At 40.0% G+C, this 14,930-nt stretch overlaps 8 protein-coding genes across 8 annotated transcripts; 4 read left to right on the top strand and 4 right to left on the bottom strand.

The window, feature by feature from the left end:
- Positions 1–10: 10 nt before the first annotated feature.
- On the top strand, positions 11–915 carry JH06_1961 (FE-S protein assembly co-chaperone; the record flags this gene model as incomplete). Its single annotated transcript, XM_014672042.1, has 6 exons — positions 11–161; positions 192–321; positions 353–449; positions 481–573; positions 601–799; positions 830–915. The coding sequence occupies 6 exons, from the start codon at positions 11–13 to the stop codon at positions 913–915; spliced, it is 756 nt and encodes a 251-aa protein (XP_014527528.1).
- Positions 916–1,377: 462 nt separating this feature from the next.
- JH06_1960 (hypothetical protein) lies at positions 1,378–2,236 on the bottom strand (the record flags this gene model as incomplete). Its single annotated transcript, XM_014672041.1, has 3 exons — positions 1,378–1,551; positions 1,587–1,901; positions 1,931–2,236. The coding sequence occupies 3 exons, from the start codon at positions 2,234–2,236 to the stop codon at positions 1,378–1,380; spliced, it is 795 nt and encodes a 264-aa protein (XP_014527527.1).
- Positions 2,237–2,674: 438 nt separating this feature from the next.
- Positions 2,675–4,551, bottom strand: JH06_1959 (cysteine-tRNA synthetase; the record flags this gene model as incomplete). The annotated part of the gene is made up of 5 exons (XM_014672040.1): positions 2,675–2,971; positions 3,004–3,438; positions 3,469–3,652; positions 3,682–3,794; positions 3,826–4,551. 5 exons carry the CDS (start codon positions 4,549–4,551, stop codon positions 2,675–2,677), a joined length of 1,755 nt encoding a protein of 584 aa, XP_014527526.1.
- A 162-nt stretch (positions 4,552–4,713) lies between these two features.
- JH06_1958 (hypothetical protein) lies at positions 4,714–5,298 on the top strand (the record flags this gene model as incomplete). The annotated part of the gene is given in 4 exon segments (XM_014672039.1): positions 4,714–4,838; positions 4,850–4,933; positions 4,952–5,086; positions 5,118–5,298. 4 exon segments carry the CDS (start codon positions 4,714–4,716, stop codon positions 5,296–5,298), a joined length of 525 nt encoding a protein of 174 aa, XP_014527525.1.
- A 13-nt stretch (positions 5,299–5,311) lies between these two features.
- JH06_1957 (hypothetical protein) lies at positions 5,312–5,813 on the bottom strand (the record flags this gene model as incomplete). The annotated part of the gene is made up of 3 exons (XM_014672038.1): positions 5,312–5,414; positions 5,447–5,693; positions 5,726–5,813. The coding sequence occupies 3 exons, from the start codon at positions 5,811–5,813 to the stop codon at positions 5,312–5,314; spliced, it is 438 nt and encodes a 145-aa protein (XP_014527524.1).
- Positions 5,814–6,018: 205 nt separating this feature from the next.
- On the bottom strand, positions 6,019–8,215 carry JH06_1956 (hypothetical protein; the record flags this gene model as incomplete). The annotated part of the gene is made up of 7 exons (XM_014672037.1): positions 6,019–6,140; positions 6,171–6,491; positions 6,522–7,403; positions 7,431–7,761; positions 7,792–7,830; positions 7,862–8,141; positions 8,172–8,215. 7 exons carry the CDS (start codon positions 8,213–8,215, stop codon positions 6,019–6,021), a joined length of 2,019 nt encoding a protein of 672 aa, XP_014527523.1.
- Positions 8,216–9,155: 940 nt separating this feature from the next.
- On the top strand, positions 9,156–13,928 carry JH06_1955 (wd40 repeat containing protein; the record flags this gene model as incomplete). The annotated part of the gene is made up of 17 exons (XM_014672036.1): positions 9,156–9,251; positions 9,306–9,380; positions 9,415–9,495; positions 9,528–9,626; positions 9,659–10,229; positions 10,260–10,501; positions 10,533–10,802; positions 10,833–10,903; positions 10,936–10,999; positions 11,031–11,116; positions 11,149–11,249; positions 11,281–11,360; positions 11,392–12,321; positions 12,374–12,862; positions 12,893–13,086; positions 13,117–13,739; positions 13,774–13,928. The coding sequence occupies 17 exons, from the start codon at positions 9,156–9,158 to the stop codon at positions 13,926–13,928; spliced, it is 4,227 nt and encodes a 1,408-aa protein (XP_014527522.1).
- Positions 13,929–13,984: 56 nt separating this feature from the next.
- JH06_1954 (phosphopantothenoylcysteine decarboxylase) lies at positions 13,985–14,703 on the top strand (the record flags this gene model as incomplete). The annotated part of the gene is made up of 4 exons (XM_014672035.1): positions 13,985–14,050; positions 14,081–14,317; positions 14,347–14,463; positions 14,509–14,703. 4 exons carry the CDS (start codon positions 13,985–13,987, stop codon positions 14,701–14,703), a joined length of 615 nt encoding a protein of 204 aa, XP_014527521.1.
- Positions 14,704–14,930: the final 227 nt, after the last annotated feature.

The raw sequence follows: 14,930 nt of genomic DNA, 5'->3' as shown, positions 1-14,930 counted from the left end.
TCGTTTAAGAATGTACCGCTTATCTAATCCTATTTTCCGAGTTGTTGGATGTACTCTGAAAACAACTACGGTGGTTCCTCGTTATGCAGTACCTTCAACCGTATTTTCACTGAGAACCTTTGCAACGACATGTAAAATGGCTCAGTGTCGTGATTGTACTAGTAACGCTTTGTTCTTATGGTAATGCGTAGAACACAGTCAATGCTGGAATTGCCATCACAATACCAATTGTAATGAACGATTCTGTCCTGAATGCCACAAAATCCAACCTGTCTATTCTGTTGAAGAAGGAGGATGCAACTATTTTCAACTGTTTGGAGTGTATGAAAGGAACTTGTTAGCTAAAGGATAGACCCGAGACTTATGACCTTAATTTGAACAAGCTGGAGTTGAACTTCCGAAACCTGCAAAAGGTGCTTCATCCCGATTTATACTCAACAAAGTCAGAGGTAAGAGTATTACGTGGATGATGAAGATAAGGAAGAGAAAGCAGTTTCAGCTAGTGTCTCTAGCACACTAAATATTGCACACAACAAACTGAAGAATCCAATCACTCGTGCAGCGTATCTGGTCGTTATGCTTGTTTCCACTCATTCTTAGGTGAAATTACTGACTGGAACTGATGTTCTGGGTGAGGACAAAAACTATAAAGTTCCTATGGAAATGCTGATGGAAGTTATGGAGATTCGTGAGCAACTCAGCAATGCAAAGTCTAAAGAAGAGAAATCTGCGCTTCGCAAGCAAGTGGAAGCATCCTTTAAGAAACATGAAGATGCATTCCGTTGTAGTCTTTGTAAGAGTAAGATTGGAGCAGGGAACTGATACAAAGAGGAATATGATACGTTGTGTGATGAAGCAGTTGCTATGAAGTACTACGATAGCATTATCAAGGAACTCAACGAGGTTGATAATTAGTCATTTACAATCTGATTGTTCAACAAACAGAAGAGTGAAGATAAAGGCAATAACAAAATAAGACACAAAAGATTGTCACTCTACATAACAAGCATGCAATAAGAGATACAACATATATAACACAAAAGCAGTAATAAATTCGATAGCTTGAATACTCAACGTCATTCTCATGGAATACATCTTCATGATCACTGGAACCTGGGAAATCTCCTCAACAACGACTGTTGGTCGTATTGACTTCCTAAAACGACGATCATATGTACAACTGTGCTCATTCCAATCAAATACAAGAATAGAATCCATCTTCACTTCAACTCTTTCATGATGTACTAGATGAATATCAGCACGTTCATAAGCTAAATATAAGTATGAAGAGATAATCAAACAAAGAAGACGCTGAATAGAATACTGTCTGTTTCCTATTTCAACACTCAAATTGTGACAAACTCCAAATCCGCGATTCTAATCATCACACATGGAATGCAAAAGAACCTCTAAGAAACGACCAGCCAGTTGCACATTACAACCAGTCGATTTGAGTGAATTAAACAAGAGCTGATTGCATTCACTTCGTAGTGAGGAGATCGAAGGCCAAAAACCATTGACTTCTCGAAGTTGGGGGTAGGCTGGAGGTAACTAGAATGAAGTCATCTTAATTGAATCACCTCTACTGAAAAGGAAGGAATTGAATATTGGTAATATAAGTAGTCAACTGCTTCACCATTCACGGAATACAAACCTGGAACTTTCCAAGATTGACCTGTAGTGTATTTGTAATGAATTCCCTGAAGAAATTCGCGAATAGTATAATCAAAAACAGTGAGGATAGAAGCATTGAGAGATAATGCTTGTTTCTGACAGGAGTATGGATGAAGTATCGATCGACCGTATCCATGAAGACTCAAAGCTAAGAAAATAGAGTGATTCCTCGATTTCACAAAAGAATCTAGCGCTTGGGTTTCAGGTTCTGAAAGTGGATATGGTCCCTATACTAAAATGACATACAAAGAGATACACGATAATCCTCACTACAGCCACGACTACTACTTCCTTTCTCATCAATATCAAAACAGATAGGGAAGTTACGATTCAAATCTACTCCATCTTCATCGTACTGGCTATACATAAGAACATAAAACAAAAAGGACAGCTTCTTTTCCTTAGGATTACAACTATGGCGCTGATTCTTGCGATTGAGCCCAAATACAGGTGGAGACTTAGAAGAAGCCATCTTGATATTGGCATCATAGGTGTCAGGATTAAGCGAAGGAATCACCCAAAGAGCCCGAGAACGAAGCAGATATAACGACTCAATATCCATTAAGATTAACTGTTTGTAGAGAAAGGCTATGAACTCGACACAAGCCATCACTGATAAACCCTCCCTTCCATGAATTCCACCGAAAATTAATAACTATGAATCATTTGATATGAATAGAAGTACTGAAGGAAAGGATGGATCACAACGACCAAAACAATAAGCAGTGATGGGTCTTCCATTTGTGCTTTTCCCAACAGACTGACTAAAAGACGAAATATCGGTGAGATTCAAAGAGTTGAACGAAACCACAAACTTTTGCATCTGTGATCCAATACTGGATGTATTCAAGTATTCATTCGTAAATGCATCGCAATAGTCAACAAGGAACAATAGAAAACAGAATATGAGCATTCTCTAATCAGTTTTTTCCAATACTATTCAAACAAGCAGAAGAAATAATCTGCAACTGAACAAGGAATGATAGCAACAAACAAATAATTATGTATGTTTCTGACTAAGCCATTTCTGGTGAATTGCCTTATGGGTTTCATATTGTTTGTGTAACTTCTTGAGCTTGGTTGCTGAAAGCGGTTTGCCATTCTTGTCATGAGTGGGAATCCCATTTGAATCAAACTCTGAATACTCGCCACTCTTTCTAAACATAACTTCTGGCGGAATGTCCGGAGTTAACACTGGTTTCGACTTCGACACTGGTTTCTTTGTTTGGAGTTTTCCAGGAACCCACAAGACAGATGGACTGCCGTCTATAATCGAAACTGAGTGTTCTTCGGACATCTACTCGATCAACACTCTTTCACCTCCCTTACCTTTATTCGCAAGTCGTCGCACAATTTCAACACATCCTCGCGGATCCGAGAATTGTTCTCTTGAATACAACTCTGTCTCACCCCACTTCGGAAGCGACACAACTCATCCACCATTCCTGAAAAATCACTCTGCTGCTTTTGCTCCAACTCTGTGAACCCAAGATCTCGCAACAAACCACACACATATGTCAGAAGTGCCGAAGCCGGCTGAGGAGGAACCGAGTGACGGTCCTTCAGAAGCCTTTCGGTAGCAAACTGGAGACTCTTCTGGAGAGTCATCACTACTTGATATGTATTCATATCGTTGGCAAAAAAAGAGGTGATTTCTGTCTTCATCAACCCAAGCTGTCGCACCCATTCATTTACGGTTTGATGTGATATAGTATCAGAATTTGAGTCTGTTTTTGCCAGTTCATTCTGAAGCAAACGAATAGACTATGATTTACCAATCATTTTGTTGACTACATTTTTTAGATTTGTCCATATCTGTTGGGCTCTCTGCAAACCGTTGTCATCCAACTGAATTCGCGCATCATAATGATTCATCATGCAGAACATACGGAAATCGTCTCCTGAATAATCTTTTAGCATTTCCGAAATTGTGATGAAATTCTTAAGCGATTTGGACATCTTCCGACCTTCGATGTATCTATGATCAATCAAATCATCCAATCTCACATATGTCCAATGTGGAGCATGTGATTACACCACTTTGATCCATTATACGCTTCACATTGCGCAATCTCATTACAGTGATGTGGGAAACGCAAGTCAATCCCACCAGTGTGCATCTATTGATTTATAATCATCATTCGTTCTTACATCTAATGTACTTCCGAACAGCACTTGACAATTAGTCGAACACTCTATATGCCAACCAGGCAAACCGGAACCCCAAGGTGAGGGCCATGTGGTCGACATTCCACCTACAACCGTATCTGGATACTTCTTCCACAAGGCAAAGTCATGGGGATGTCGCTTTGCGATATCAGGAACTAGACGACTCTGCGTGTCTGCATCAACTACAGGAGGAACTAGCTTTGAATAGGAATAATGAGGAGATTGTGTGTCAAAGTAGACACCGGATGGAGTGACGTAGGCAATATCCTTATCAACGAGGACTTTAATGAAGTCACAAATCTCAGGAATATTCTCGTCGACTCGAATCACAGACATGGGTTTCATCACATTCAAACGGCGCATATCATCAAAGAACTCCCCTTCATACTTTGCAGCAATTTCTTTCCATGCTACATTTGTCTCTTTCGACTTGCGAAGAATCTTGTCGTCAATTGTAGTAATACCCATAGCAGAATAAATGTTGATACCAAACTGTGTACTTAAAATGCGCTGAAGAAGATCAATCTCCATATACGTTCTTGCATGTCCCACATGCGAAGAATCATAGACTGTAGGACCACAACTATACCACGAATAATAGTCTCCATGTTGTCTGATCTCCTTTTGCAATCCACTGATACTATCTAACAGAACAGGTGTAACAGTGCTAAAACGACGGAGAGAAGTGGAAACAGAATGTCTTAGCATTCTAGAGAAAAGGAAAAATGCATGCTGAGGGGTTTGAACCCTCGAGTGACTGAACACATCAGGACCTAAACCTGACCCCTTGGACCTCTCGGGCAAACATGCTACAAAAGTCCTTCTTACAATAGCTATATAAGGGGTAATTCACATCATAACCCAGCAAGAATGTCCTTCCAGAAGCGAAAAACATCGTATCGTAAAGGTGTCACATCGGCTGTTTTGGATGAGTATCCGATTCCAGAAGAAGGAGAGTTTATTGCTCGGATCATCGGTTCTCGAGGTGGTAATATGTTTGAAGTAGATGCTTGTTCTTGTTGGTTCACCTGAAGATCGAATTGGCTAATGGTACTAAGTCTTTGGCCATTCTTCCAACCAAGTTCAATAAGTTGATTTGGATGAAAAGGGGCGACTATGTGATTGTTTCGGGGTCAGAAGGACAATTCACAACCGCTTCTGGGAAACAGAATGGTGTGGAGGCGATGATCCAACACATTTTGATGAAGGATCAGATCAATCACATTAAAAAAGAAGGACTTTGGTATGTATGGATGATGTCGGATCATTCTTAGGCCGGAAGTCTGGTCAGAAACCAAGTCCAAACCTGAAGAACCTGAGGAAGATACGGTTGAAAATCCTAGTGAAGACGCTGCTGAGGATGTGTCGGAGGATGGCGATAGTGATTTCGATCTCGGGCGAAATCCCAATCGTCGTCGGTTCTATGTAGAGAGTGATAGTGACTCGTCTGTTTAGTAAACACTGTTTTCTAACAAGAACTATCCTCTTCGATGGGAGAGATGCCCAGAATGGCATTCAGATCTTCGGTTGAATAAGTACTTACCGTTTTGTTCCGTAAAACTTTCTGATATCTACGGAGAAAATAACAACGTGATAATCCTACTTATGAGCGACTTTCGGTTTGTGGTGTTTCTTTTCTTTCTTTTCTTCCTGCTTTCCCTCCTTCCGCTTTTCCTCCTTCTTTTTCAACTTTCTTTCACGTTTTTTCATCTTTTTAATCACATCTAAGAGTGATTTTGATAGTCCATCATTACCCGAATGTTCCTTATTCAGACTCTGCAAAACATCGTTGAAGTTCCCAATTGTCGAAATAAAAGTCTTGTTTACCTCGTTATCAGACAAACCCAAACCTACAGCTTATTCATCCATTATAATGGAGTACCTTGATTATCGGTACGACGTTTAATATGGATATGAGTCTGTTGACCATCACCATCCTTTCCAAGTCCCTCGCCTTCCTTCCATCCCATTCTTTTCATTAACTTCATTCCAACGGACTTTCCAGATGCTTTACAGTTCAAACAAACGATAACACCCTACACTCCACCCACGCCTTGTTTTGGGTGCCTCCTAGCTTCAAAAGTGTTTCTGCTGACATACGAAATAACTCCGACTATAAATCTAAGGGGAGTTACTGAAGCTACTTAATTACTGAACAAACAAAACTACACAAAATCACTGAATACGCCGTTGAAGTTCCTCAAGACATGTATCACGCATCGAGACATAGTACAACAGTTTCTTCTTCTGTCCATTTTGAGCTGAAGATACGACCATGTAGATATACTCCTTTCCAGCTACAAATGATTACTATCTCCAACTTTCACCTGCTCGCACCGATTCCACTGAAGAATAGTTATATCGACTCTCGATAATCGCATATCCTTTCTCCGAACAATGAGCAATATCTATTACAAACAAGAAGGAGGTCGTAAGCACCATAGTCTTCTCTGAACTGGACACAAACGACTCCTTTCCATCTTTTACCACTTTTGTCACTTTCTTACAGACAAACGACTTTACCAGAGGATTTGATAACCAATTTTCATATTGAAGACATTGCTTCCCATCAATCATCTTAATCGTTCCCTTTCGTTGGTGAACAGGAACTAATTCATTCGGGCGCTCCCATGTCTCTTCTTCGCCTTCTAGACGTTATTCAGGCACAATGTCCATACGTTGCACAATTCCTTTCTCTTCTGTAACTAGATCTGGTCTATATGAATTCTCTTCCATTTCAATGAACTTAAACACACGATCAAATCCTCCTACTACTTTACTAATGTATCTGCATCCTCGTCTTAACAACATATCAACTAATTGACCACAAACATCTCCCTCAGTTCGAATCTCTCCTCCATTATCCAAAATTACAATATGATAATCATGAGAACGAGATTTCCGAACAACCATATCAATTTTCTCTAAATTCAGTAATGTTTGTTTTGATACATTCTTGGATTGAGTAAGATGCCGATGTTTGAAGGATGCATAGCTACGTGTGTCCAGAATCAGATAATGTAAACAATTCGTATTTCTCTCAATTCCACGAAGCAAAAATGTATATATTTCAACGGGAGTGGCCAATAAGCATGGAGTATTCCCATAGGCTTCTAAAGACTCCAAAGATACTGTAACTCGATCATTCAAAATGTCATTGAGACGATGGACGAATCCAGGAGGAGTTCGCTGCATCAGCTTAATTCCTTCCAAAACTACATCTGTAATGATAGTTTCATCACATTTCCGTTCCCGTTCAATATGGACAATCTCTTCATCGTGATCCTCAAACACATGATCGACAGCGTCATTCTCAAAAGGAAGATGTGTCATTAGTTCCAAAAGCTCGCTTGAAGGATATGCCAAAATACGAGCCTCATTGGAGATGAGATGAGCAAGAATGGTAAAAACGTGTGTTGCAGGGTTCTTGTAAAATATGTATTGGTCCCAAATAGATAGCAAAAGAGGCTGAGAGATATCATGAGAGAAGAGGGTTAATAGCCATGAGGGAGAATAAATAGCTGGAATGATGTGATGTTTCTGAAGATGAAGCGCTAATTCTAGAGATTAGGAAAGGAGAATACAACGACGGGGATCGTGATACTGTAGAAGAAGACGGATCATTTCAAAGAGATGTTTTAGAAAGAGACAATCACGGTCATCAAAAACATAGGGAAGAAATGTCTGAAGAAACATGGAGAATAGGAGGAAAATCCGGTCCATCGGAGGCTGAGGATCCATGAGTAGCATCACTGCAACCATGTCGTGCATCCCTTGCCAATAGGACACTCCATATTTAGCACAATAGGTAGAGATGATGGTTGTAAGTTGGTTACGGAGCTCGGTTTTCTTAGGTTCCTCGACCATATTGAACGAACGATCCACATCCAGAGTAAGAACATGATCATTACTGAACCGCTACCATTTATCAATACATTCAATCGTTACAGCTTGGGTTTTTGTCATCAGTTCATAATCAGGTTCCGTCTAACAATCAGTTTTTGCAAATAACACATACACGATCTGCTACATCTAAAAGAACCTCCCATATCTTAAATCGGAGATGGGATGGAAAAGATTTATGAATTGACAAGAATCCTCCAGCAGTTGTCTTAATCTCGTCATAATCCCTCTTCGGAGCCGAAAGAAGGATTTCCATCTTCTCACACAACTCTCTATACTTGGTTTCCTGATCCATCACTTCAGCTTCAAAAGGAACTGGACCAATTGTTTGACAACAAACAAGATATCTTTTATCAAGCCGTTTCTTCTGCTTTTCTGATAGCTGATAATAGGGGCTATCACTGACAAATACAGATCACTCTTACCTTGAAGGATGAATACGATATCCAAAGATGGTCGGTTGGTACATGGGTTCCGGTTGTGCGACCAACAACGGGTGTGTAAGGAAAAATAGATGACAGAATGTTGTACCGAAACTAGCACCATCAAGCTCTATATATAATGGAGAGAGGATGAAATGACGATCATACGGCGGGTTCGTAGAATAAACTTCTCTACAGCATGGACAATACAATTTTAGACTTTCAACTCCATAGGAATTCGATAATCCTGTAGGAAGGAGTCGAGCATGTTGACATCGATAACAGGGACATGTTCCATAATATCCGTAAATATAACGATCGTACTACAAGTTATCGATTTTAAAGAGGAAAACAATTAGCTTCATCCCTATCTCGGTTGTGAGAAATCGCTGGTGAATTAATGAATAGATTATTTCCGTCTCACGATCTAAGTCTGTACCTTCAAAATCGTCTTCTGTCTATCATCTTCACAAATAGTAAATACCGTCAAAGATTTGCTTTCCTGTGATAATATCCATAACGGATGCTAAAGAAACCCCGTTTGGCTCGAGTCCATAGAGATTGAAAGAATCGTTTAGATACTCCTTATATATTGGTATAAGGGACCGGTTCTTTGTCTTCTTCAGATGATTTTCGAGCCATGGAGAGATTCTACGATTTTGTCTTCTTATTTTAAGTTTACCCTTTTGCATATAATTCTTGGATCTTTGAAACAGACATAATAAAACTAGAATAGAGACGATGAAGATTTGAATAGTTGTGATTGCAGAAAAATCTGAAACCCTCATTTTCTCATATCTTCATCCAACTCTGTGAAACAATGTGGATTTACAAGACCATTCAATTCGTCCTCATTTCTTTCTTCTCAGATTTTTTCACCGAATCCGTTGAAATCAATTAAGGGGAAAGAAATCAAAATCTAAGACTTTGGTGCGAAAAACGGCGGCAACTTGTTCTAAAAAACAATTCAAAAACCGAGAATAACTTATGGTGGGTGAAGAAGATTCTTGTTCCAATCTGGTGAGTGAGTTTGAGGACTTTGAGAATAACGAGTTCATGGTTGGGATGTCGGAAGAACAGAAAGTAGGGTATTTGGTATGGTTTTTGTCCTCGAACTATTTGCTGACGATATTGTAGCGAATTGCTGAAGAGAGATTGCATTTGTATCAAGAACAATTTCGTGTATATAATAGCAATCAAAAGAATCGTAAGGTATGGCCACATGTTCCTTGTTTCATACACGTAGATCCTTGATGTGCAAAAACATCTCCCAGACATCGACGCCAAAACTGCTCAGTTAGCTATTGATTCCTGTCATGATAACGAAGTAGGAGACGGTTCATGTGGCTAACAAGATAGTTACTGGCGATCAAGCGTCTTCTGGAGGATGCCGAGTATAAGGCTACTGTAATCGCTATGTCTTCTGGAGAGGCTCCTCTGGACATGGATACGATTATGGTTTGTTCAATTCTCTCAAATCTGAGCTGTAGTACGTAGATAAACGTCAAGAACTTCGGGATGCTCTCTCTTACGAGCCAGAGGATATTGTTAACTCGGACGATAGTGACAACTGGGAATTGAAAGTTCATATCCATCACGTGTCATCCGATTATTCGGACCATCAGGACACAAATGACAGTGATAGCTACAGTTCCTCTGAGCGATGTAGCCGACACAGAGTAGCCAGAACAGATCGAAAAGTGCCTCGTTTGTGCCTTGACGATGCCCTTATTATGGTAAGTGTTATACATGGACCTGAAAAACAGCTTGCTAGTGTACAAACTCATTCTTCTGAAGAAAAGGCACCGCAGTCTCCTCTCAAGGAGACTGATACAGATAAGCTTTTCTCGAGGGAAGATAGCTCTAAAACAGAAGCGACAACAGACCTTTCCACTCCGTCATCTCAGACAGAGTCTGTGGTTTCATCTGCCAAGAAACGCAGGTCTGGGAAGCGGAATCATAAAGAGACTTCGGCAGATGAATCGAGTTCATCGGAGTACGATGGGTCAGATTCCAGCACTTCTTCAAAGCGTTCTCGTCTATCAAAGTCTATGCTTACCAGTTTGATTCGATGGAAGTGATAAGGAATAGAAGAAGCAGATTTGTTTCGAGCTCTCTCAGGAGGAACGTCTCAGAAGATCAAAGCCGAGACACTTCGGCAGCTAGGCTGGAGTGAAGCTCGAATCAAGGCCTTCAGGAACAGAGAGAAGAACCCCAATCAGTACTACTATCGCTTCAATGATCCTGGTGAGCCTCAAGCAACAGGAAAGTGGAGTTCTAAAGACAAATCATTGTTTCTTAAACTTGTGCGTGAGAAGGGTGTTGATTACCAAGTATGTGTTTGATAGGAAGTGTTATCATTAGTGGGGTATCTTTTCAATGAATATCCCTGGACGTGTTGGATATCAGTGCAGTAACTTTTACCGTCAACTGATTAAGGAAGGAGAGATTAAGGATGAGAATTATACTTTTGATAGTAATGGAAAACTTGTGTTTAAGTTCCGTGATAAGCGAGGAAACAGTACATTGGTACGTAAGAATTCAAAACGCAAGAGATTCTCTTCTGATGACAGTGAGGAACTTGATGATATGAATTTGCACGTGGAAGAAGAAGAGGAAGAGAATGTATTACCTGTAATGATTGGATAGGAACATAATGGATAGGATTTCATTGACCCAATGACTGTTATGCCAGTTGTAAAACCTGCAATATCACCTTATGGACACGTTATGGGGTAGGAAATTGAATAAAAGGATTGATAGTGAGATATGACTCATGGATGAAAGTGTTGAATCGAAATCCTAAGAACACATGCCCGTTCACAAAGAAAGTTAGTGAAATGATCTTAGAATAATGTGTAGAAATTAACTAGACGTTCTTTGATCAAACTCACAGCAGCAAACATTGATGAATATCGCGATAGGATTATCAATGTGAATGGCTTCGAGTTTGATTTTCATTGTAATTAATCTTTTGTAGCATCTTTTCCACATTGTTTCTTATGAGTCATTCCACTCTCTTTGAATACGACACAACTATTTTCGCTGATTCCGTTGAAGCAATTCCAAATAGTTATAGTGGTATTACAACATGGTGAGAGTGAATGCACAGGTTACTTCTTATCCGGAACATATCAACTGGATGAAACTACAAGAACACGGCATGGAAGCATTACATTACATCAGTTGAGTGTAGGGAGTGAAATTGGGATGTAAGTCGTAGAAAGTCGATAAATCTATTCAAACATTATCCAAAATTGATGTTCCTGGAGTTCTAGATATGAAATTCAATCCAGAGAAAGTAGGCGACAACCATTCATTAGCAGTTGCTCTTTCAGATGGAACTCTCTCTTTGTTGTCACTGGATCTTTCTACAACAATAGGTAATCAGTGGAAGGAGAAAGAACGACTGCTTATCGATTCAGAGTCGACGATTTGTCTCAGTGTAGACTGGAGCAATCAAATGATAGCCGATCCAGATCCATTGATTGCAGTTTCACTTTCCAATGGTGAAATGTCCATTTGTGGTTCTCGAGAGGCCTCTCTTTCTGTTCTGCACAAGTGGAAAGCTCATACACTTCCCTACGTTCACACTCCTGCTGAGGTGTGGATCACTTCATTTGATCCGAGTGACAAGAATTGTTTGTTTAGTGGTGGAGATGATGGCTTACTGAAACAGTGGGACGTGCGAATTGTAGATACCTATGTGCAACCAGTGACTGTGAATCGTGAAGCAGAAGCGGGAGTTACATCCATGTGTTGGAACAAGTATAGAAGTGATTACATCACAGTGGGGAGTTATGATGGTCATGTCCGTGTGTTTGATAAGCGTGCTTTGCAACATGCCGTTCATGACTATGATGTGAAGAACAATGCCGGAATCTGGAGAATAAAATACAAACATAACTGCAACTACTTCTTGGATCGGTCTAATGGTGTGGATCATTCGTCCTCAGCAACCAGAGATGAATTGCTTCTCGCAGCAATGCGTGCTGGCTTTATTGTGATGAGTTCTGCTGAGACAGAAGAAGTGAAGTACTTAAAGCAAGGTGGCGAATCCTTAGCTTATGGAGTCGATTATGTGTATGTAACAGAAGATGAAGTGAAAAATGGAGTGGCAGCAAGTTGTTCTTTTTATAATCATTTAATGAATGTTTGGGAGTATCAGTATTGTTGTGTTTGTTCACATCATTCTTCCAAAGGAGATAAACGAACATGATATCAGTGTACTTCGCCAATTTAGGTTGGTTACGCATAGAATTGTTCTTCTTCTATTGCTGGTTTCAATTCCAGTGACGATGGCAGCAGATGACCGTTATGCATTCGTAACTATCTACTATCCGAATGGAAAACTATCAAGATCAGATTTTGTTGGGATTCGGACAATGTATAAGTCATTTACCACCATCAAGTCCAAAGCCGAATTTATTGTACTAACTCTTGATACAACACCTAAGAGTGACATCCAGACCTTGGAGAGGGATGGAATGAAGGTGAATATTGTGCAGTTGCCTAATCCCTATCTCCAGAGAACAGTGAAGGCGGATCTGCAGAAAACGATGAATATTCTCGCCCTCTGGGATCTGACTACATATAAACGAGTCATTTTCGTGGATTATTACACAATCTTCACGCACAATCTGGATCCGTTGTTTGAGTGTTCTTACCTTTGCTTGAAGGATGAACAGCCTCTTGTTTACTCTCTGTTGTTCTCTCATGTTTAGCTCTATTCCAATGATATGATTGTGATTACCCCTGGTCATGAAGAAACGAAAAATATCTTTGCGGATTGTCTTGGATCAAGAGCTACTGCAGAACAATATCGCTATTTCAATCGGTATGGGTATTACTCTACGGAACTCTATGAATTATCCCAAGCAAGTCCACTTTTTGAAATGGGCGATGCCGAAAAGAATGAGTATTTTTACCTCAATTTGCTTATGTATAGCTCCAATCTACGTCGTTATATGAATTTTGTCAATTTTCCTTCGATGATGTGGTACGAGAAGTTCAATTGGGATCTGTATAGTTGCAGTTCTCTCAATGATCCGTCAATGCCTGTCTACTCAATTAGCTACCGATACACCTTAGGTCATCGTTCCTACTTCCTTCCAACCCATTGGTTTGGATACTACTACATCTGGGAGTTGAGTAACGTGTTCTTAGCGATAAGAGAACAGCTAAACGAGTCGTTCGGAGGATTGTATTTCTATTGCATGGGAATAATCACCATCATCCTCTTCCTTGCTAAACCCATGGTTATGTGCATTTCTGCTACTGTATATTATGTCCACACCTTCCTACAGCCTATTTCGAAGAAGATCTTCTGTAAATCGGCCATCGTGAAATGTCTTGTTTCGGGAGTCATTGGTCTTGTGTGGCTTTTCTCACGAGAAGTTGTCCCTGGAACGCTGTTACCACGGTGGGGATATTTCTTCTTCTACATCATCGACACCCTTCTTCTTGTAATCATCTTGGTTGGGTTTAACAAGGGAACAAATGCTGTTATGGGGATGAAATACAGTAGTGCTACATCATTGAGGATATTACTGATTCTTCATTTCACTCATGGTTGTAAGTAGTCTATTTGGTCTTTCATATTTAGTGGCCTACGTGGTTCCGTTTATTAATCACTTCAGTATTGTGATTCGCTTGGGTCTCCTTATTGTTCATTTCTTTATCCAGTTGTATTGCCTTTATTCTCAGTTGAGTCCTCTTCTTTCCGAAAAGACTGTTGCTTACTCCTCGCTTCCTGAGTAGACAATCTGTTTTGCCTTGTTTCTTTTCCTAACAATCTTTCTAGAATCAATACACTTATGAGTTCTACGACGAATAGACCTAGAGTCGTTCTAGGAATCACAGGAAGTGTAGCTACCGTCAAAGTATGTGAATTTGTTTTTGCTAATCTGTAGATACCTGAACTATGTGTCAAACTGCATGAATTTGCTGAAGTTAGTATTATCGCTACGCAACCGTCTCTTCACTTCCTTAACATTTCAAAAGAGTTAAATTCATCCATTACTGCTATTCGTAGATATAATCCACAAATCTATGAAGAATACCTAGCCCTCAACATCCCAGTCTACACAGATCATGATGAATGGGACAATTACAAATCAGTGAAAAAGGATCCCGTTCTTCATGTTGATGTATTTGATTCGTCAAGTATCTATTGTAGTTACGTAAGCATAATGATCTTCTTGCCATTATTCCTCTTACTGCCAACACTCTAGCCAAAATGACGGTTGGTCTTTGTGATAATCTTCTTCTAAGTACATTTCGAGCATGGGGACTGGTAAAACCAATTCTTGTACTCCTTCTGTGCTGTTTATTATCATAGGTCGCTCCTTGTATGAATACTGAGATGTATAACCACCCGCTCACAAGTCAGCAGTTGGCCACACTGAAAAGTTGGGGTGTCCAAGTCATCGAGCCTGTAGAAAAGGTTCTTGCCTGTGGTGATGTTGGAAAAGGTGGACTACCTCCCGTAAATGAAGTTGTACAAAGGATTAAGGATATTCTTCTAGTAAACTAATCCTTTTTGTTGAAATAATGAAAATAATGTAATAGGATCAAAATAGGAAGATTGATAGCTGTTCAAAATAGGGATTAAAGGTGGTTATATTGATGAAGGTCCCATTAGTATCAAGACCCCAAATTCTATTGTTCCCACAAATAACTAGGCTACGAATGGCTTTTGTTGCTCCTGCTGAACACGACGAGGTTGTCTGTGCCCTCGCTACTCTCTTGCTTGCTGATGGT

Source organism: Blastocystis sp. subtype 4 (genome assembly GCF_000743755.1).
Source record: "Blastocystis sp. subtype 4 strain WR1 chromosome Unknown seqid_0117, whole genome shotgun sequence".
Taxonomy (NCBI): domain Eukaryota; class Bigyra; order Opalinata; family Blastocystidae; genus Blastocystis; species Blastocystis sp. subtype 4.
The sequence above is the reverse complement of the archived record's forward strand: the minus strand, read 5'-3'. Positions and strand labels throughout refer to the sequence as shown.